This window comes from Rhinoderma darwinii, chromosome 2, assembly GCF_050947455.1.
Source record: "Rhinoderma darwinii isolate aRhiDar2 chromosome 2, aRhiDar2.hap1, whole genome shotgun sequence".
NCBI classification, from domain to species: Eukaryota; Metazoa; Chordata; class Amphibia; order Anura; family Rhinodermatidae; genus Rhinoderma; species Rhinoderma darwinii.
Window position 1 is genome coordinate 145852078 of NC_134688.1, and position 24084 is coordinate 145876161.

General features: G+C 39.9%; 1 protein-coding gene across 2 annotated transcripts in view; it reads right to left on the reverse strand.

Moving 5' to 3' along the window:
- The window catches only part of KLF12 (KLF transcription factor 12), a 242613-nt gene that overhangs the window by 24146 nt on the left and 194383 nt on the right, over positions 1-24084 (reverse strand). For both annotated transcript variants that reach the window (XM_075852334.1, XM_075852333.1), the window contains exons 3-5: positions 20019-20559; positions 13656-13791; positions 5130-5287 (exon numbers count right to left, since the gene is read on the reverse strand). In XM_075852334.1, the coding sequence (XP_075708449.1) occupies positions 5130-5287; positions 13656-13791; positions 20019-20559 (835 nt within the window). The remainder of the gene's footprint in view (positions 1-5129; positions 5288-13655; positions 13792-20018; positions 20560-24084) is intronic.

Genomic DNA, 24084 nt, shown 5'->3' on the forward strand with positions numbered 1-24084 from the left:
TGTATGACACTATGCCGTAATCTCCTACACTCATTCATGTGGTGGCTGAACAATGTTATTATTCATGAACGGGAATTGAAGCTCTGTATCAAAAAATAGAGAACCAACCACTATACAAGATGTAAAAATAAATAAAATCAGCACCGAACTGTGGAGCGATTTAGATACAAAAACAAAATAATTCTTCATGGGTGAAAATTCATTTAAGTTTTGGGCCAGAATTCTGCATAAAGAAGCAGAAAACGAAAGCTCAAGTTGAAACGCTATAGTCAGTTTGAGAGATAGCAAAAATCTTATACATACCTTTACCTGAGACACCGACAAGAATAAAGGTTATGTCGGAGCCTTAATTTGTTTTTGCAGTTTTGTGGATCCTGATAATTTACTTGTCATTATAGGAAACGAATTTGGAGCATCTTAATCTGTATACTATAAAATAATGACACTCATAAAGACGTAAAATTGTCAATGGATAAAAGATTCTGTTATTCAAGAACACTGGTTTACTTCTGCTTTCTTAAATACGTCTCAATAAATAGGTTATTGATTTATTTCAATTTTTCGCTACAGAAGAAGAGGCAAGGAAGAGGGACACGTGAGTTGTAGAGATCATTCTCATGGACTGGTAAGGAATTTATAACCTCAAAATGACTATATAACCCCAGGCATTCACAGCATTATGTATTTGCCTAATCGTGTTTGATGTTTTCAGTAAAAATAGAGATGATGTAAGGAAATTAGATCAAACAAAATAATTAAAATAAAAAACCCTATTGTTTCAGCATCAAGATAAACCTCTTGTAACCGACATCACACCGTCATATGTAATTCTATTTCACCATCTAGTGGCAGATGAAGTAATTGCAAAGTTTCAACAAAATACTCAAAATATTTCAACTAAATACAAGTGCTTTTTCCTATGGCATCCCCACTTTTATAAGCAGATCCATCTCCCTTTCATTGCCCTCATTTTATTACTTTCACTTCACATTTATAAACATACCTCTCGCTAAACTTGCCCATGTTTGCTAAAAAAATGCATTTTGCTAAAAACAGATTTTTCAAAACCTAAGACTGCATAGCACTATGAAAAGTCCCTAAAATATACAAATTAAAAAAAATACATTAAAGGGTAACTAAAGGTTCGACAATCTTCTGGCATGTCATAGTGACATTTCAGAAGTTTTGATTGGTGGGGGTCCGAGAACTGAGACCTCCACCAATCGCTAAAACGAAGCTTTGTTTCTTATATACACCTTAATTTTCTCTCCTTTTGATCTCTTAATGTAAATATTATTTAGTGTTGCCATGGTAACATGTAACCTTTTTGTTTATGGACCTCCTGTCATATGACATTCATTTTTACGATTGCATTCTTATGGGTGGAGGTCACATGACGTGACGTCCATGCAGAATTAGTCTCTTGACGCTACTTTGGTGCAGAGCAAGCTGTAATATAAACAGCAGTTAGAAGATCAGAGAGAGAGAGAGAAAAATAATGAAATAGTTCCCACTTCATACAGTATGAACTGATGGTCGGAGTAACTTGGTATTAGGGTTGCCAACCATCCGTAAAAAACCTGGTCAGTCCATAAAAATAGGAGACTTTTTTTCAGTGTCTGTAAAAGCAATTAATGCATCCGTAATTTTGGGGGTGAATGTACAAGTTATTGTCATTGTAATTTTCATCATGTTACAGGTCGCCGTAAATGCTGCTTCCAGTTCAGCAATTTTATTTGTCAGGCTTCTAATGTTGGTTAGCATTAGAGATTTTTGGTAATTGTTTTTCATTTAAACTTATCCTTAACCCATTAATGACCGCGCAAATACGCCTTTTCACAGCAGTCATTAAGGGTGCTTAGGCCCCAGTGCCATGAAAAGGCAGGACAAAAAAAAAGCAAAGAATAGATTTATAAAGTTTATAATAAATAAATAAAAAATCCCACTTTTTCTCTCTATAAAATGATTTATGAAAAAACTATATATTTAAAAAAAAACTATACATAGTTGGTATTGTCGCGTCTGTAATGAACTATAGTACTATTAAATTATTTAACCCGCACGGTGAATGTGGTAAAAAAAAACTAAAAAACACCAGAATTGCGATTTTCTGTTTACCCTGCCTTACAAAAAATGCGATCATAAGGTCATATGTACCTCAAAATAGTACCAATAAAAACAACAAGTTGTCCCACAAAAAAATAAGCCCTCATACAGCTGCGTCGGTGGAAAACAAAAGAATATGGCGACACAAAAACGAATTATTTTTTTTATTGTGCAAGTATAAAACAAGTAAGTAGTAAAGTAGTAAAACATTAAACAAAAAAAAGTATGTAAATTTGCATCGCTGTAATTGTAACGACCCACCACACGGTAAACGACGTACATTTAAGTTGTAAAAAAATACACAGAAAGGCACACAACCTCACTATCTGGTCATAGTACAATACAATAATGTACAGTGCTCGATAACCAAAACTAGATTAACTAAAAAGAACAACAAGATTGGGTCCAAGGCGAGCACGTAGAATAGAATACTAAAAGAATTGTTTATTATAATAAGCTCAAATTTGTCATAGAAAAATACTTAAACACTGTGTACACACTTCAAAGACTAAAGGCCCTTTTACGCGGGCCAATTATCGGGCAAACGAGCATTCAGGGCAATGATCAGCTGACAAACGAGTAAACGCTTGTTCATCGGCTGATCCTATCGTTTATGCTGCAAGAAATAGAAAGATTTTCCGTCTCTATTTGCAGGTGGAAAATCCACAGCACAATTACACGAAGGAAAATTTCTAGTTTAAAATAATCCAAAAAAGCCCATACTCGCCTCCCCTGGCGACACCTCACTGATCCCCCATCTGGTCTGGCTGCTCCAGGAGGCCGGCTCAACACAAGACAGATGGAAAAGCGGTGACGTGTCGCCATGGGAACACCAAGGGAGGTGTATGGGAGTATGTGCTGTTTTTTTTAATGCCCTCTTTTCCCCTCTTATCCGCAGCGGCAAAGCTGGCTGAAAATCTGCACTAAATCAAATCTGGTGCAGACTTTTGGTCGGAATTTCCTGCAGTATCTGGGTTGGTGCGTAATATTCTAGAAGAAAAATTACCCAATAGGTAGATAGGTAGACTAGCCCTGGTTGAATGGCCACCACGATCACCAGACTTTACCCCGATGGACTGTTTTTTGGGGAGTTATCAGTTGATAACATTATTCAGTTCATAAACAAAGCATGCCAAGAAATGAATGCCAATAAAGAACTTTGTGTCAAAGTGTGTGAGGGTAAAAACTAGATTACAGTAATGTGTAAATAGCGAGGGCCGGGATTTTGAGCATATAAGAGAATGAATTTAATTATTTTGTAATTCTATAAAATACCATTTAAAAAGTATGCCTTCCTATGCACCCCCTGCATATAGTTGTATTGAAATTGTAATGAACACTCCTGTCTCCAGGATATTTTTGTGCTGCGCCAGTCCTCTGGAATGCGTTACCCCAGACAATAAGATTAGTACTGAACATTCACAGTATTAAGTGTGCCCCGAAAACACATCTTTTTAGACAGGACTATCACATTCCCTAATTTCGCTCTTTTCTTTTACCCTCTATTACATTAGTCATCAGAACTTGGCCCCCTCATTCAGCAGTATCCCCCACACTCCATGCACCCTAATGCACCTCATATCTGTCACACACAGACACTGGCTGGTGACCGGCTCATGCAGGTTTTTGCGTACTACCTAATGTTTATAAAAAAAATCTGGACTATTGTACTTAACAAGCATTTTTTACATTTCGTGTCTCCCCTTTTTCCTCATAGATTGTAAGTTCTTGAGAGCAGGGTCCTCACTCCTCTTTGTTGAAGTGTTAGGCCTAATTCACCCGAGCGTATTTCACGTCCGTGTTACGCGTGTGAAAATAACGCACGTCACATGGACCTATGCAAGTCAATGGGGACATTCAGACATTCAGTGTTTTGTCCGCTGCGTGAAACTCACTGCATGTCCTATACTTGTGCGTTTTTTGCGCATCACGCACCCATTGAAGTCAATGGGAGCGTGAAAATCACGGACAGCACACAGACGCACATCCGTGTGCTATGCGTGATTCAGGTGCTAAAGAAATGATTTTGAAAAAGAAAAACACCTCCTTCAGTTTATTTTGCTGACGTGAAACGCGTGACATACTGATGACATACGCGCGTAAAAAACGCAGACACACACCTTAATTTGTTTTGTCACTATGTAATGTCTGATATTGTCTGCACATGCTCCCTCTGAATTGTGAAGTGCTGCAGAACATGTTGGCACTTTATAAAGATTATTGTTATATTATTATTATTATTATTATTATTATTATTATTATTATTATTATTATTATTATTATTATTATGAACAGCTGATGGCAAATGTATAACATCACCATAGGACAAGATATTTTGAGCACTGTTATCATTCTCACTAAATGTTCTTCACTAGAAAATAAAGGAACACTAAACATTGAAATATATAATAACAATATCAGAACAGAAAACTTGCTCACACTGTTAGCCAGTCTGCAGAATTTTCTGAATGCTCCTGAAACAACTACAAGAACACTGGTGTTAATTTCCTCCTTATCCCTTCCAACTACAGGCAAGACTTTGTGTATATCTGCATTGGAGAAATCACAAATTCTATAAAAAAAAAAATGCTAGAAAAAAAGCACAGCATGCAGTGTTATTTTTTCGTTAAAATGACAGACATCATGACAGACCACATTAAAGTCAGTGGGGTCCATTGGGCACTGTTGTTGTTCATTACGGGACGGCTCCGTCACAGCATTGAATTTCGTTTTCCTGCTCCTATGACAGAACAGAAAACTGAAATTCATAGCGCAAATGTGAACAAAGTCTAAAGGAAGAGCTTTGCCGAGGGTGGGATTGGAGGAGAGGAAGAGATTAGAAAGGCAATTGCTGTGGATTATTTTATTTTTTTAAATGAATTGTCTACAATCAGTGTTCCTTTAAAATTACTGGCAGCACAAAAAACACATTGTACGCTATTACCAAACACCTTGCCCGCTTTTAGCTAAAAGTTTCTCTCTGTTGCAGAAATCTGAAGCGGATTCTAAAGATAGTACTCTACCTGTATGAGTTCTTCTATGTGCCTTCAGGTGAGAACTTTTTGTATAGACCTTGTTGCATCCTTCAAAATCACACCGGTGTATTCTTCTCCTCCTGGAGTCTGGAGATTCTGACCTTCGCTGGCGTCTTGTGCTTTCAATACTAAATGGGGAGACTGAGCTGCAAGACAGCAAACAAAAAAACTCAAAAATAAATCCACAAAAAAGTGTAAACACAACAAATATTGAACTGTAGAAACTGCAAATAGATCTTCCCAGATCCCATCAAGGTAGTTATACAGAGATTATATCATAGGCGTCATGAGATATGTAGAAAATAGGAAACCGATGTACACGTTTTTTACCACAATTATTTGACTGTGGCTTCTAAAGCATGCTGCAGGTTTGTTCTTCCTATAAATCCCCGTAAAAAAAGAACATATCTTTCCATCTATGGTTACAAAGCATAGTGATACTAAACTGAAACATATATATTAAACAAAAAAACCTAAGTTTCCATTGATGACCAAGGGTCTGGGTTCACACGTCTTGGTCAAAATGCATTTTTTGCTGTCCACAGCATTTTACTGTCATCTTTTGCGAAAATCATGGCAAAATCGCACAGTTGTGCTGAGAACCGTGGAAAAACACATTTTGACCACAACGCAAATACCTAGCCTAACACTTATCGCTGAGTGTTATTTTTAATAATTACACCTATTTTTCATTATGTAAAGGGAATGTGTCACGAATTAAACCTTTTTTTTTTTTTAAGTAAGTTACTTATTTCTATTATATTTTTTACATTTTTTGCTGTATTTTTTTTTCTACCACATGGTGGAAAGTATTAAAAATTAAATAATAAATTAACATGTTTTCCTATGTTGGCCACCAGAGGGAACAATTCCCAGAATTACAGCAAGGTGAATAAAGTAAAGCAACCTGACTCACAGCTGCCGTAAACGTGGGAGGGAATCTCACCCCCCCCCTCCTACAAGCCAGGAAAAGGTGTCTTCAAATTGCTAAGCAGTGTCCGGCTGCCATTTTGGGTGTGACTGTTGAAATGCAGCTCGCAGAAGCTATAGGACACACCAAAGGCTAAGGGTATGTTCACACGCTTACTAAACAAAGGGAAAACAGCTCCTGATTTTCAGCCATTTTTTAATCAAACTCGCATTTTTGACGGCCGTTTTTGGAGCTATTTTTCTATAGTCAATGAAAAACGGCTCCAAAAACGTTCCAAGAAGTGATATTAACTTCTTTTTGGGGGCGTCTTTTTACGTGCCGTTTTTGGAAAATGGTTGCGTAAAAAAATACCCAGTCGGAGCAGATGTTTGGAGGCGTTCTGCTTCCATTTTTCAACCGTTTTTTGGGACGTTTACGGCCCAAAAAATGGCTGAAAACACTACATGTGAACATACCCTTAGAATGATGAAAGTGAACTGAATTACTTTTCAGTTGACAGGTTCACACGGCGTGTATTTGACACGTTCTTTTGTGCATTTTACATGCCTCTGGTGAGGCTGGAGGAGACTGTCAGCAGGATTGTATAGTGACACTGGAGGAGACTGTTAGCAAGATTGTATGGTGACGCTCAAGGAGACTGTCAGCAAGATTGGGTGGTGATGATGGAGGAGACTGTTAGCAGGATTGTATGGTGATGCTGGAGGAGACTGTCAGCAGGATTGGGTGGTGATGCTGGAGGAGACGGTCAGCAGGATTGTATGGTGATGCTGGAGGAGACTGTCAGCAAGATTGTGTGGTGATGATGGAGTAGACTGTTAGCAAGATTGTATGGTGACGCTGGAGGAGACTGTCAGCAAGATTGGGTGGTGATGATGGAGGAGGCTGTTAGCAAGATTGGGTGGTGATGCTGGAGGAGACTGCCAGCAGGATTGGGTGGTGATGATGGAAAAGACTGTTAAGACTGTTCCTCCAGTGTCACCATACAATCTTGCTAACAGTCTTTTCCATCATCACCACCCAATCCTGCTGACAGTCTCCTCCAGTGTCCCCATACAATCCTGTTGACAGTCTCCTCCAGCATCACCATACCATCCTGCTGACAGTCTCCTCCAGCATCACAATACAATCTTGCTAACAACCTCCTCCAGCGTCACCATATAATCTTGCTAACAGTCTACTCCAGCATCACCACCCAATCTTGCTGACAGTCTCCTCCTGCATCACCATACAATCCTGCTAACAGTCTCCTCCAGCATCACCATACAATCCTGCTGACTGTCTCCTCCATCGTCCCCATACAATTTTGCTGACAGTCTCCTCCGCAGTAGAGGAGACTGTCACACCACTCTGTGATAGGAATAACCATCTGCTGCTGACAGTCTCCTCCCCGACCTCCTGCTGACGGATACCTCACCTCCTCACACGATCACAGTCCGCACACTGTCCACACTGACAATACATCTAGCAGCAGGGAGGGCTGTCGGGAGGGGGGGCCCACCGGGGATCACAAGAGCGGGGGTCTGTGAGAGAGGGACAGAGAGACACACACACCTCACCTGCATTGCAGTCAGTCTTCATAATGGGGCCTGCTTTCTCCCTACAAACAGCTTCTCTGCTGTGTGGCTCTGAACTGCGTCTGCGCAGTACAGAGCCAGATGGCAGAGGCAATGGACGGCTCCCGTTCATTCTGTCCTATGCCCTGTGCTGCCATATACCATTGCGCAGGTGTCGTTAACAGACACATACACAAATGAAATAAAACATAACTTTTCAGTTGACAGGTTCACACGCGTGTATTTGATACGTTTTTTTTTTTGCGCATTTTACATGCCTCTGGTGATGCTGGAGGAGACTGTCAGCAGGATACACAAATGAAATAAAACATGGCAGCCCCCAGTACAGTAAGAAAGTGTCAATAAAAAAAACTGTGTGTGTGAAAAATTTAATAAAGACAATATAATATTTTATTAAATAAAAACACAAATTAATTTAAAAAAAAAATCATGACACTGTCCCTTTAAACAAAGAATATTTGCAAAGTTATAAGCATTTTTCTAAATATGCTAATTTGGCTCTAATAGCCAAATAGGAGGTTAAGCTTTCTTTTCACTCTGGGCGTGTAAAGTTTTCTGTATAAAAGGTCCAATTAGTGTCATACAGCTTCTCCCCCTTTTCTGCCCAGAAAAACACAGAATCCCCTCTTTCATATGACACCAGAACCACTGTTCTAGGTGGTCCACAGCCCGAGATATGGCTGTTTGAAGTGATCACCCTTCCCTCCAGCCTCAGTCTCTCACACTGTGTGAAGCAGCTTCATGCTGATAGGACAGGGTCAGAAGCTGTTAGGTAGCTCCACCCCAGGAGAATCACTGCTGTTACCTCCCACTTGGCTAATAAAGGCTAATTTGCATATTTAGAAAAAAAAGCTCATAACTTTTAAAATAATAAACGCTTTGGGATACAATTTTCACTAGTATCAGTGTCAGCGCCTAATAGATTAGCTAGAAGATAGGGCATACTAAACTAGTGACAGAGCCTCTTTAGGCTTGGTTCACACGAGCATGTTACGTCCGTAATGGACGGAACATATTTCGGCCGCAAGTCCCGGACCGAACACACTGCAGGGAGCCGGGCTCCTAGCATCGTACATAACTATGATGCTAGGAGCCCGGCTCCCTGCAGTGTGTTCGATCCGGGACTTGCGGCCAAAATACGTTCCGTCCATTATGGACGTAACATGCTCGTGTGAACCCAGCCTTAAGGTACTGCTCTAATGCAGAAGTTCTTCCAACTCGTACGCACACTGGACAATGTGGATATGCCTGAATGTGACCTCAGATGAGTGACATCTCACCACGAATGTACTGTTTTCTGCTACAGGTAATGGTTCCAATTTGAAGTTAGCATTATAGTACTATGTCGCTTGTTTTTTAACTTTATGAATTATTTTTTTTACTTTGGCTACAGAGTGTGGGTAAGGAAGGAGAGAGGGAAACAAAGAGCGAGCGAGCAAGGACTGGCTGCAGTCATACACAATGCTCTCAGGACAGAGCTCTTTAGATAACAATGCAAGAACGAGACTCCATTAGGAGATCTGTGTGCACAGATATGGCTGCAGCAAGTCTGGCCTAGCTCTCTGCCTCCCTGTTGTCCTCCACTCTTCTTTGGAGGTCCATAAGGTTAACATATATATTACAGTGTGTGAGGATTTAAACAGGCTCTATATTTAATGTATAACCCCTTAAAGCTGAATCTATTATATCACTTTACAAGTTAGAAAAAAAAAATCACCCATTGATATCATTACTAAAAGTCAGATTACACATTCAGTCTCCTCCTCCACCTGGCCAAAAACTTCACGTTATTAGATTCTGCTGAAGAGATGCCAATAGAACCTTCTGTTCCCAGCAGGGCACGCCAAAGATTTACAGTGTCATAAATCCTAAAGCTGGGCTCTGTGTCTCTAATAGAACCTTTGCAGCAAATTTATCCTCATATCCGTTCATTGTCGTTTCATTCAGAATAAATTTCCTTTCCCTTCCCTCAGATCTAATAAGCACCAGTAACATATCTTTTACCAACATTCAAATGTTTCTGTATATTGCCTGTAGTTACCAATACAAAGGTCAATAATAAAACACAACTATATTTCACACATTTACAAATATATCTTACACATCTCACTAAACAAACAAACAAACATACATTTCATTTATATGTCTAAATCATGTCTTGTAAAAAGATTACAAAAGTTTTTGTTGTCAGGCATGTTCTTTAAAGCGGTTGTCCAGTCCTAAAACATTGATGGTTTATCCTCAGGATAGGCCATCAATATCTGATCGTTCAGGGTCCGAGTCTTGGGACCCCACCGATCAACAGTTTTGAAGGAGCCGCAACGCCAATACACTTCAAATGGGAGAAGGCTGTAATACTGTGAACCGCCGCTACAAGTGTGTTGGTGCTTCAACGTGCGAGCAGTAAAGGAAATTAAGGGGAACAGCGCTCGTACGAGCGCTGTTGCCCCTTCAAAACAGCTAATAGCCTGGGGTGCTGGGAGAGGATAGGATAGGTGCTCCTGAGGATAGGCCATCAATTTTTGGATACTGGACAATGCTTTTAAGAGACTTGCGAAATGATAAAAATTATATCATATTGAAATGTCTGAAGACATTGGGGCGGACTTACTAAGCGGTCTAAGATTTAGACAGCATAAATGTAAGGACCAGGCAGTCTGAAAATGTGGCATATATATCACAGAGTTTCACACTGTATAATAAATTTGGTGCATCTTGCTAGACCCTTCTCTACCTTATACCAACTCTTGGTTGGCTTAGTTTTTGTTTGGGGCATTTGGTGCATTTTAAGCCATGCCTCCTTCCCGCTAAGCCACACCTCCTTTTGTAGAAACTTTTTAGAAGTGTCTAGTAAGGTGCAAACATCTGTTCTTAAATAAGTCTAAAATAAAATGCGCCAAATTGCACCAAAATTTGGTGCATTTTTCAAAACATTCTAGATGCAGACACAGTAGTAAATCTGCCCCATTGAGTAAGATTAGCCTTATGGGGTCTAGCTAATTTATAAGCAGCTCTTAAGTATCTTAAGTAGTCCTGTACCACATATATTGAAATAAATAAATGAGCTTCCTGAAGTATTCTAAAATATATATAAACATTTTTAAAGCTCAACATACAAAAAGATATTAAGGATAAAGTGGAATAGTAGTTATTCTTTACCAAGCAGACTCTGCAAGGGCTTGCCAGCAATGCCATATTTATTATAGTCAATATTCTCTCCTTTTTTTGACAAAAAAAGACAATGAATACTAAGGAAGAGACGTTGAGGAACCTTTTACCTATTCCTCTGATAGGATCCTTTCCTGTTTTTAGTAACAAATATAAATTGAGGAAACACTGTAAATATGGCTGTATAACAAAACCCTGAGAACAGTCAGCACCCCCTCCCCCCAATGTGAAATGAATGATGATTAATATTAACAAAATTACAAGCGCTTAAAGAGCATTTCCTCTAAAATAAAAAATAATAATAATACATCTGTCAGTATTGGTTCCTGATATTTGTTATTAGGAGTGTCAAAAAGCTTTGTAACAAAACTGGGGTAGCTGCTATATTGGTTGTCATCCAGCTTCCACATTTACATGGCGTATATGTCTTTAATTTATTTTCTTCTATTCTTTCTAACTGAGGAGAAGGAATTAATTAAAATGCAGTTGTGAATCACATTTTCATATAAATATACAGTATAGCTTTTTCACTGTGATCATAAATGCAGCCACTAAGGGGAGCACTTGCTGTACAGAGCAGTGTAAGACCATGTGCTTCATGCATCTGTTTATATGAATATTAAGTACTATCCATTTCTTGCCAACCTAATTTAATATAAGCCATGATCCATTTGTCTGTGATGCAATGTTGCTATTCCACTGAATATTCAGTACTCTTCATCTAACAGTAAGATTGCATTATAAGCAGAGGTAATACTATTAAAAAGTGGGAATCCTCTTGAATGCCTTCTGACGCATTTCAAAATCAGTAAGTTGCAAACAAATGCTTACAATGAAGTAAATAGGAAATGGGTTTGAGAATGATATTACTGTACAGTGCAATGTTTAAAATTGGTATTCAATTATGGGATGCCCTGCACGAGACCCCCTTGATCTTCCAAAGCAGAGAGCCACTGTAAAGAGCAGCTCTCCGTCTATACGAGCTGGGTCATGCATGCATTACATGGACGACACATTGATTTTAATGTGCTCAGTATAATTCTTAAAGGGGTTTTCCTATAACCAATATTTATCACCTATCCAGAGGATAGGTGATAAATATCTGATCGGATGGGGTCTGACTGCTGGGAGCCCCATAGGAATCGAGCAATAGTGTGCATGTTCGGCCACTGCTCCATTCATTTCTATGAGGCTGCCGAGCGCAATTTTTGGTACCCCAGCGGTCGGACCCCCACCGATCAGATATTTATCACCTATCCCATGGATAGGTGATAAATAATAATTATGGGAAAACACATTTAATTTCTCCTGAAGTGAAATTAGGACTCGCCAGCAGCTTCCTCTTGTCGATCAGCTAATCATAATGGAGCCAACCGCACATTAAGAGGTTGTCCAAACAGGACAAGACCTTTAAGTGGAAACTGACTATCCTTAGGGAGAACCATCAGTCGTGTTCTCTCCTAGATTGAGGTGACTTTTGCGTTGCCTGTATTTTTAATTTTCATATATGGACGTGTCCACTCTTACCTTTGCTTGAATTTGGTTAAGGACTCCAATTTCCAATTAAACCAATTCAATATAATATCGCAACATGCTAGCAAAACCCTTGTCAGGCTGCAAACCCTACCACAACCACTGGGTGGCCACACACAGACACATATGCCAGACATCTTGAGACAGATTATCGCAAAATGATGTGTTTTTTTTCAACAAAGCTAGTATTCTTGAGCCTCACATCTAAGGATATGTTGAAATATGAGGAAAGGTGAACACATCGGTTTGTCAGTATATGGCTAACTATTTATGCACTGTGCCTTTAAAACTGTGGGCATTGCTGTGGTTTTCTTCCCTAGGTGGCAATCTGCAGGAGGAGTGGACTGTATGGCCTGAGTTCTTTTTAGTATGTTGTGCTGTTGATGTGTATTGCACTGCAACGTTATGAATGTTTTTTTTGTACAGGTGATTGATGGTTGGCTCGCTGGTAACTAGATTGCTTTGGCGCTGGGATGTACAGCCCGGATGCCATCTTTGCTCAATTTCATGCTGCACTATAAAAGCGCCATGATATCGCTGCGTGTCTACACCGCGACCTGGCACTCAGGGAGGTGCCTGTTCTATAAAATCCGTGGTGTTTCTGACAAGTCGTGTTTAGTGTTCGGATAGATGAGGAGGAGCTATTGAGAGAGAGCTGCCAGCAGTGGCGTAGCTATAGGGGTCGCAATGGTCGCAGTTGCGCCCGGCCCCTAAGCCTGGGTGGCCCAAAGGGCCCTTGTTGCCAGACAGCGCTTAGCGCATTGGTCCCGGTTCCAACTGTATCTGTGTCCTGAGGACGCAGATACAGTTGAATTCAATGCTGGAGCAAGGAGCTGACAGCTGTGGCTTACAGTGATAAATGGAAGCGCTATGTTAGAACATACACACTTTATAACAATTACAATTATAATTTAATAGCGACTTACATTGATCTGTTTATACATAATATACAAATGTTATAAATGTTTACACATGGAAACTGAAAAAAAATTCTAAATGTATTGAGGTTAATAAACTTTATCTGTTCTTAAGTACTTCACTATGCAAAATGAGGTAGGCAACGAAGAATCCTTATGACTTTCAGGACTTCATTACAAATGGAACCTTTTCATGTTGCCACACCAACAACTATCTCAAATCCAAACACTCAGAAGAAATGGAAAAACTATTTTATTTTTCACTTCAGATCTCTGATCTAGTGACAGTATCAATTCCCTGTTCGGTTACTCCCTGGTCAGTAGAGTCTCCAATTGCCATAGCCACAGAAAGCATGGTCATCACGTCTCATTCTGAGAATATGATACTCACTCTTGTACTGCTCGTGCTATGGAAAGAGCTGTAGATCCAGTTTCATTGACACTATCTAAGGTCACATTTGGCAGGTCGTCATCATCACTCTCACTTTTTATCTGTCTAGGAGACAATCCCCGTGGGTCCACATGTCCTGAGAAAAATAAAAAAAAGTAGTAGTAAATATAAGGTGAATTGCACATAAGATATAGTACAAATAGCCACTAATCAGATTTAGAAAATAAACTTAAAAAGAGTATTTTGTAGTGTATATTTATACAAGAATGCAATAACAACAAAAAAAAACAAAAAACTGTATATACTATTTAAATGTGAGAAATCAGCAAAATATCAAGTTTAAACTCCTAGCCTGAGTGGGACTACCACAAAAATAAGAATTACTATGAAATTCACAGAACAATCCAGAAGATCTCCTGGGTTCCACAGAGTTATCACTTTTTAGCCCTGGGAATGTTTAAGTTAACCTGTTCTGTACTTTTTTGACTCTCTCCATTGTCACCTTTTGAGGCATTACACAGAGCCCATTGAGCGCAATAGTCTGTCCACATAATGCACAAAACAAGCGGATCCTCTAGAGGAAGAGCTACTCTTTGCAATGGCTCTCCACTCCGGCTGTTAGGGAAAGTCTCGAGAACTCTAATAGGGCTTAAAGAAGGAAGTTCTCTAAAGTAGACACCTCTTTAAATGGGGTTTTACAGCAAGGATATGCCAATTCCTTACTGATATGTAGGGATCCAATCAATGGGAATCCCAATGATCCCTACAATGTAGGGGATGGTAAAGCATAGCAGCCACTTTGTTGTGTTCCTGTAAAGAATTGCTCTCGACCTGGCACTGTGCAGGTAGTGTATTGCAACTCACTTGCCACTCATTTGAGCGGAGTTGTGCTTATGCAGAGAGAAAGCCGAATAGGCTGTAGCCCCTTCCTTCTCTAAATCATGAGAATCCCTGGTAGGACACACAAAAAAATAAATACAAATGGTAAAATCTATTACTAGTAAGCAATGCTACACATGTGCCTGTAGCCAACAGCTATTTAATAGTAAAATATTAATAGCAATGAACATTTAATAGAACTTGCAAAATATACTGTATTCAGCATTGCTGGTCACTGGGGAATAGGTGCCTATTTGGCAGGGATGTGTTTTCCAGGATCGGCAGGGGTGTCTGTCTGGCAGGTAAACTCCATAGTTTTGTGTGTTTGTGGTAAGAGGAGGTTGACCGCAAAATGCTAATTGACAATATCTATTATATAACCGAGAAGGACGTGGTGTCCGAAGCTCACATAGAGCTCCACCCACATGGAGCTCCACCGACAGCCCAACCGCAAGTTAGCTCCGCCCACAACCAGAAGACTGAGGAAGGAGATGTGAGTGATTAGTGGCATAGCTATAATGCCCCCCTCCCTCCCATACACAGTATAATGCTCCCCTCCCTCCAATACACAGTTAATGCCCCCCTCCCTCCCATACACAGTATAATGCCCCCATCTCCCTCCCATACACAGTATAATGCCTCCATATGTATGGACCTAATAGAAAAATAATAACATACATACTTACCTATCCCCGTTCCCCCGCCGGATGGAGGATCCTTTTCCTCCTCCGGTCTGTGTGATGTGAGTGACTCGGTGAAGACCGGCGCGATGACGACACTACATCGCGCCTGCCTTCACCGAGCCGTTCACACCACACGGTGAACAGTGCAGAGGAGGCAAAGCATCCTCCACCCGTCGTGGGAAAGGTGATAGGTAAGTATGTATGTTATTATTTTTCTATTCGGTCCGTACATATGGGGGCATTATACTGTGTATGGGAGGGAGGGGGCATTATACTGTGTATGGGAGGGAGGCATAATAGTGTGGGGGCAGCTATGGGGGCATTATGCTGTGTGGGGGAAGCTCTGGGGGGCATTATACTGTTGAGGCAGATATGGGGGGCATTATACTGTGGGGGCAGCTATGAGGGGCATTATACTGTGGGGGCAGCTATGAAGGGCATTATAGTGTGGGGGCAGCTGTGAGGGGCATTATACTGTGGAAGGAGCTGATATGGGGGGCATTATACTGTGTGGGGGCAGCTATGGGGGGCATTATACTGTGTGGGAGCAGGTATGGGGAGCATTATACTGTGTGGGGGCAGCTATGGGGGTCATTATACGGTGTGGGGGCAGCTATGGGGAGAATTTATATATATTAACAGATCAGTGCATTCCTTTTGCTAGCAAACCCATGTAACGGGTTTTCTATACTAGTAGTCTTATATTATTGTTATTTATTCAGTGGTGTTCTTTTAGAGTGACTGAGAATAGCAACACATAAATTACTACTGACTGGTTGCAATGTGCAAATTGTGCCATTATGGCGGTATAACAAGAAAATAAGAAGCAGTGTTTTCCCTTGTGGCTGTTTTTAATGTCTCTGATCAGTTTACATGTAAATACATACTTGCTATACATAATCCATACAAGCATGTTAAATGAAATACCCAGTGACCCATTGCAATTTAATGGAGTTTGTTTATGCATTATTCTAAAGAGCTGAAAAATGTGTAAAAGCTTCTGATATAATGCCACTTAGGGTAATGCCTGAATTAGAGTAAAATCATTGTTTTGAATAAAAATGAGCCTTAATGAGCTAACTGGCACAACATACCCGTGCCATTAGCGGGATACATTTTTATAGCAGATTCTCATACATTCCTAGGCATATGGAACTGCTTCTGAACTCCACACCAAAGGACAAGGGTATTTGTTTCTGTTTTAAGTCTTTATTATATTGAACTGTTTCAAAAGTTAATCCCCTACACAGCAACAGACACTTCGTGCCAACTACTGACGGCAACTATCACAACTTTCCACAAACCCTGAATAACATACACATCTGCACTGTTATTACCTGTGTAGGGGATCATGAACCCAGGAGTAGTATAGTATACATACAAGTTGTACAGAGCTGTAATACTCTATGTGGCCATACTGTGCCTCCTTATGCCTCTATATGCGGGCATACCGTTTTTGTCTGTTGGATTTATGCACAATCCAACAGTAATAAAATCATGGCCTACTCCATTAGTTGCTATATTGTGGAGACGTTGTCTCCTAGTGGTAAAAATCTCAGTAACATGGTACAGTACAGTGGCAAAATATGCCAGCATGCAGAGTGGCTATGGTTTCATAGTATGGAGTTGTAGAGACTCCGTGTACAACCGGTACAGTTCACGCACATAGCTTTGCTGTAAGTGTCTGAGAATTTTGTAGTTCTGGCAGGAGGCTCAAGATGAACAAAATTATAGGTCACCCAGATGTAAGAGAGTGCTGTAGTGCATGGAATTATTGGAGATGATAGAAAAAGTGATTTTTAAACCGCAAGAATATTACGAAAACATCTGCAATTGCAATCTATGTAATAGCCTTATAGGGTTCCGATGTACACCTGTGCACAGGACAATGTCCTATATAAGAACCATTATTGAAAGGCCGGAACTGTCTCTAGTAATGTACTGTACTAGCTTTGAAAGCAAGTAAATACTATAATTGTGTTCATGCTTAAACTGCTCAATGCTTGTAGTCATTGTCGGATGGTACGAGTACGACGACCTCTTTGTGAGCCCAGCAGTAGTGCAATTGTCTCCTAGTTTATCTAGGGAGGCCTGAGAATGGTAAGAGGAGAAGAAGTGCCCTCAGGCAGCTGTTTTCTTTCCACAAGCAGATTGGTGTACAGTCGGTATAGAAAGGCCGGGCTTCATCCTTCTTTAGATTTAGTGCAATCAGCACTTCAGTAAATGGAAGCAATGTAGCTTTATTCTTCTTCATAGAGGATTATTCAGAGCACAAAGCACATTCTCCTGCAAGGCTCGATACCATGAGAACCTATTCTGTCAAATCTCAATTTAGAGTCTTCCTCTCTACTGTTACCGGTTAATGGAAACCAATATAAAATGCTAATGTTCCAGATAATAATTGATGTAAAACGTAAGAAATGTAAATGGCACAGGAAAATATTATACAAATTAAGTGTCATAAATAGATATCAAAATGTGACATGATGATGCTATAAATATGGCTGCCAATAAACGAATGGCTTTCAAACCATACATAAAGAATTGCATTTGAAGCAATTTATGGAACACATCAAACCCAGTGGTGTGCACTGTACCGCTGGAGAAACACACACATAAAAGCCATTCTATGACTAAGATAGCCTTGGGGTTCTGTACTCCAATCATGTTTCCAGTAACCTCTTAAATGTAAAATAAAACAGACGGCATGTATAGAGAACTTTTATACATCATCCATACATAGTAACATGCAAAAGATTGCATGCAAGGAAAACATCTTCATAGTTGAAAGAGTGAGTACTTTTTTATGGAGGTGACATGAAAAAAGACGTAAGACGTTACCAATGCCACATATAAATGCATATTACGACTTGACCTTCACTTATAACTGAAAAAAATAAAATCATTTTCAGTAGCCAAGTAAAGCAGCGTCTGCAGTTTGAGAAACAAAAGTCTTACAGACTTAATACGGCTTATTCCAGCATTCCCATTCATCCCTATGAAGAGCTACATTGCATGCTCGTCCTGCTCTCTGGCTGAGAATAGGGATTTAGGACACCTCATTCTCAGCAATGGACATCGCAGAATTTTGACTTCCAAATAACTTACTTTCACAACCTATTTTGTTGATGTTTCATAAGATTTAAAAAAGGAGTCATCATAGGACAACCCTCGAATGTCACAGATTAAAGTCCAGACTTCAATTTAATTGAGAATTTGTGGACACGAAAATGGCTGTTCACTCATGGTCCCTATGCACGAACAATTAAACCATTTTGCAAAGAAAAATTTAAAAATCACTGCCAAGCAAAATGAGATCTGTGTATATTTTAAATGAAAGATTTTTGTGTTGATCAGTGTACATAACGTCTAAGTAAGGCCTCGTTCACCTGCGTTAGTATTTCCATTGTTCTGGTCCGGCGGAGGAGCAGAACAATGAAAATTCCCGGATGCGGAACCCATTGACTGTAATGGGCTTTGTCGAGTTTCCCTCGGGTGTCTGGTTTTGCCAGAAACAATAGCGCAACACTGTAGCTCTTACAACAAATCAATACATACTTCTTATCCATATTCTTTTGTGCAAATAACACAAGTCAATGTCCCAGGGTGCACGCTGCTTTTGTGATTATTTATCCCTAGCTCTCCTTTGCCAGTTCTGCACAAAATTTGCCTCATCCATTGCACCTACTCTAAATATAGAATCCAAACTTGCCTATTAGTCACAAGTCACTGCTGCTTCGGTAATTCCACGGGATGTCTATTTACAATCTCTGCACTTTGTTACTCTGTCTGTGATACTTACAGCAGAGGAAGCGTAATCTTGCGAGATTATGCTGTAGATGACAGGTTACAACGAGATTACGCTTCCTCTGCTGTAACTACCATAGAAACAGTAACGAAGTGCAGAGATTGTGAATAGACATCCCATGGAATGTCTATTCATGGTCTAAACACTTCAGTATCGTTAATGTGTTAGTATAAGACAGCACATAAGGATCTAGCAGGATCCCTATGCGCTGAGTGAACGGAGAGAAGTGTATGACGCTGATTGGTCAGCGTCATACACTCCTCTGTACAATGCCCACTTGGTCTAAAGTAAAAACACGCCCACTTGGGCATTAAGCAACTCATTAGCATCAATCTAAAATCGCTAATAAAGTGGTGAAAACAGATCGTTTTTTTTTTTAAAATAAAAAGCACTGCTGTCACCTACATTATAGCGCCGATCTCCTTATGTAGGAGATGGGGCACTTATAATGTGGTGACAGAGCCTCTTTAATAGCAGTTAAAGTTGAATTTGAAGTATAAACCTCTGGCTGAATTTATATCAGGGTCTACAGAAGCTGTAGGCAGTCTAGGCACTGGATAAAGGTGATTTGCAAAGTGGATATTTTGACTATCTTTTGCTTTAAAACACTTGGATTCATACAAGAGCTCCTACTATAGAGCTTTGCATTGTGTATTTAGTGAGTCCCACAGTCTCAAAGCCAAGTTTACTCCAACTACCGTAGAGATGGAAGGATACTTTCTTCTCATTGTGTTTCTGATGAATCAAGCTTTCTTAGTAATGCAGGTCTTCTGTTGCTGTAGAACTGCTTCCCTACTCATATGAGTAAAAGAAGCTGCAAAAAGTAAAATGTGGTTGAAGGGACGGGCACATTTTGAAAATGTTTGCATTGGGCAGCCAGGTGGCTTGTCCTACCTCCGTTATAGCTTTTACTTTTACATATTATATAATATACAATATAAAGTTTAAAACTAACAGAAGTTTCCCATATAAAGTATTGCATGTAGTATTTACCTTTAAGATGGCCTCTTCCATCCTCCAACAGGGGTACCACAATGGTAGAATTCATATTCCCTGGTGACCTCACAGCAGTGTAAACAACAGGAACGGACTGCACAACAACTGGTATTCTGTGAACATGTGTCAGTTTGTTAGATTGCAAGTTCATGGGACTAGAAGATGGGACGGGGTGAATGATGTGCAAAAACTGCTGTCCACCAACCCCAGAAGATGAAGCCACAAGAGGCCCTGGAGTCAATACTGTTGGCACAGATGCTGTGGATGGTACAGATGTTATCACTGTTGGAGAAGAAGCTGGACGGCTGGACGAAGATGAAGAATTAGAAGAAGGTGAGGCTACTGAAGTGATAATGGACAGCGGAGAAGAAGACACTCCTCTCGGTGAGGATCTAGCTTTGTTTATTGACAAGTCCACTGGTTCTGTCTGTGTTTGATAATGGTCAGTTGCTAACAAATCCTCCGGGGGTTCTGCCTTCACATTGTTGAGGAGTAGGGGAACTGCTTCCATATCCTGGTAGCTGTGGACTTTTGAAGACTGCGGTAAAGGAAAAAAAAGGATTATTAATATTGCTGAAATACGGTCAATGTCCCAAAGTAGTGAAAAATAATAACTGCAGACCAAACATAATCTATTATTATCATCATACTATATCTGGAGTGTTGTTTATTAAAAAAAAACTTGGTCTAATAAAAATCTTATTAGTGGTGATTTATACTGCAAGTAATTAAAGTTATACAACTATTCTCTAGATAGCCTTTTAGCAAACCTATAAAGCTTGAAGGGTTGTGTTACGCACAGTTTAATATGACAGTTATATGGAAAAACAACTAAATAATTAGAATCTTCATAATCCTTTGTATTTTATTATTTAAAAACACAATCAAAACCAATATCACAAACCCAATAGTATCAGCAGGTGGCTTTAGTTCAGTTAGGCTGTTCATATGTCACAGATCTGCCATAGGCAAATGTGGCATGGATTTTTTTTTAAAGAAAAAAAGGTATGTAAAAAATCTGTAGCTAACACTTAGATTACTGCGGATTGGCTAGCAGATCCGCATGCGGGTTAAACCCGTTGGAACTTAATGGAGCTAATCTGCAGCTTTCAGTTGCAGCTTCCCTCTGAAGATAATCTTTTACACGCAACAGATACATCGATTTTAAATACATTATAATAAACATATAAAGGGGCTTGAAGAAAGATTTTTAAGAGGCTCTCGAGTTATAAGTGGATGCAAATAACATTTATGTAAATTACATTACAAAAAGTGCCCCTAAGGGAATTTACGTAGGTTTGCATTTCAAGACATGAAGATGTGCAGCAAATCAGTACGTACAATACAAACTTGCCATGTGGGGGTTGTAACATTTAGGGGTGAATTTATTAAGACTGGCGTTTGATATGCCAGTCTTAAGTTAAACTGAATTGGCGTGAAATGTGCCATATTTATTAGGAAGCGCCCCTTAATAACGTCGGCACATCTTTAGCTTATTGTGAGCCAGAAGTTCAAATCTACGCCAGTTATGAGTAGGCAGAGATTTGCACTACAGGTTACGCCAGTTTCTGTTGTAAATTAAAGTAAATGTAGTGTTTAGAGCAACTCTTGTCACTTCCTCTGTCTCCAAAACCCCATTTTGTGGGATGGATTTTATTTGTGCTACATGATGTAAACCTCAAGTCTTTTAATATTATGAATTTTTAAATTGTAAATGCTCTGTAAAGTGTAAGGGCCTGTTCACATCACCGTTCGCTTTCCGTTCCGGGGTTCCGTTAGGGGTTTTCGTCGTGTGAACCCCGCAACGAAAAGTGAAAGTGAAACCACAGCTTTCGTTTCAGTCACCATTGATATCAATGGTGACGGAAACATCGCTAATGGTTTCCGTTCATCACCATTCCGGAAGGTTTCCGGTTTTCCGACGGAATCAATAGTGGAGCCAACTGCGCTATTGATTACGTCGGAAAACCGGAAACCTGCCGGAATGGTGACGAACGGAAACCATTAGCGATGTTTCCGTCACCATTGATATCAATGGTGACTGAAACGGAAGCTGTGGTTTCACTTTCACTTTCCGTTGCGGGGTTCACCTGACGGAAACCTCCGACGGAACCCCGGAACGGAAAGCGAACGGTGATGTGAACAGGCCCTAAGCTAACCCTTGATTATATCATATAAATAAAAAGCAGTTGCAAACTAATAACCTTACTCACATTGCACTGATCCATTACAGGCCAGAGCTTGATCTACAAGTTTGAAGGCTACTAAGCTTAAATTTTTCAATATTCCATGCTTGTACAGTGTCTGTAGAGAGCTTGATCTTGTGATTTGCAAGTGGTGGTGGTTGTGGTGGTGGCGGTGGTGTTTACACAGGCTATGTTCACAGGTAAAAAATAACTCCAAATACGAGTGCAGAAGAATGTTTTGCAGTAAAGGAGCTCATCTAAACTAGTAGTGTTTCTGTCGAAAAAAAAATTGACCAGTCCCAGTAGCAACCAGCAGTAAAACTGGCTATAACCATAACTCCCAACATTTGAATCCCTATTCGCGGGATATTAAAGCCCTGCCCCAATCATTCAAGGACAAAATCTTCCAGAAACATTCACTTTGAGGCACATTTGCCTAAGCCCTAGCCTATTTTGTAACAGGATCAGTACATGATAAATTAAACAAAGTATTTGCTATGACTGTACTGTACATCTTTATATAGCCCATGAAATCATAAACAAAGGTGTACCTAAAAAAAAGTACTATGTATAGAACTGTCATTATCTCCCGCCAACCCCAGCAATAGTTTTAGTCATTGGTGTTAATATGGTTAATACTAATTTATTTTATTGAGACCATAGACATGTCAGCATTCTGCACCTTTTCTAGCTGCATATCAGTATTCTTGTTCCTCTTTTTACTAAAGGGATCTAGGGATCAATGCTGTATTCTCACATTCTCTTGTATTCTCGTCAACATAATCAAGAGTTTCCTTTCAATAATAACACTCAATTCTATACCTATGTTCCTGTTTTACATGATTGCCCTTCAGTTATTCCTATTACACTGCACACCTTTTCACCACCTTAACTAAAGTCAATGACGCTATCAGGCCATAGCCTGTAATAGCCAAGCAAGCTCGAAAAATGTTTGCCTTTACTGGAATTGGAAGTATTTTTATTCATTAATAAAGAATCATGTAATTTTAAATGGGGAAGCTAGACTGATATTCTTTATATAAAACTAGAAAAAAGTACCCGGCCCTGCTCGGGTACAACATGTCGGTTTGTCTGTTTGTGTGTTCATTGGATTTGTGCCAAGGGTGCCCAGGAGGCCAATCCATGCCCTCGTATTTTCTTGGTTTACGGGGAAATAGCTAGTAGCCCTATATATCCCGGAAGTTACACACTGTTTATTTCAATTTTAACTTCCTAAATACCTAACAGCTAAACTGGTAGGAAATTAAATCATAAGACTGTAACAAAACTACCAATGTTGTTAATCAACAGGCTCTATTACCAGTTGGCCACAGACTATGGTTGGATCATAAATGAAAACAGCATCATGCATGAATGCCCACTCGTTAGAAGGCTGAACATCATGATGTGCTCTATCAATCTTGCTTTCTGGCCTGGGTTCGGGCAGGAGTGTCTGCGCTTCTGAGAGGCACCTGTCTGATCTGTTGCCTGAGCTTGCTGAGGAGTTACAGCAGCTCGAGCAGCAGTATGACGCGTTTGATCAAATTGCAGTTGGGCAAAATGAGTCCCTGCAGCTAGTAATGCAGCTTTCCTCCTGGCCATCAGTAATCTGATTGGTTGCTATTGGTAACCGCTCCCCTATATCTTCCCATCTAGGATTATCTTGTAAAGTGCACTACCTGCTACTGCCAGATGAAAACATCTTTACTATAAAAGCGAATGTCTGTATTCACTTTTATAGTATTGGATCGTGATCATCATTTGATAATTGAACCACAAGGTCAGGACCTGTACGAAAACCTTCCTGAACACTCGATGTACCTATGTGCCAAATTTGGTGTAAACTAGTTCAGGTATTTGGATGCCTATAGAGGACG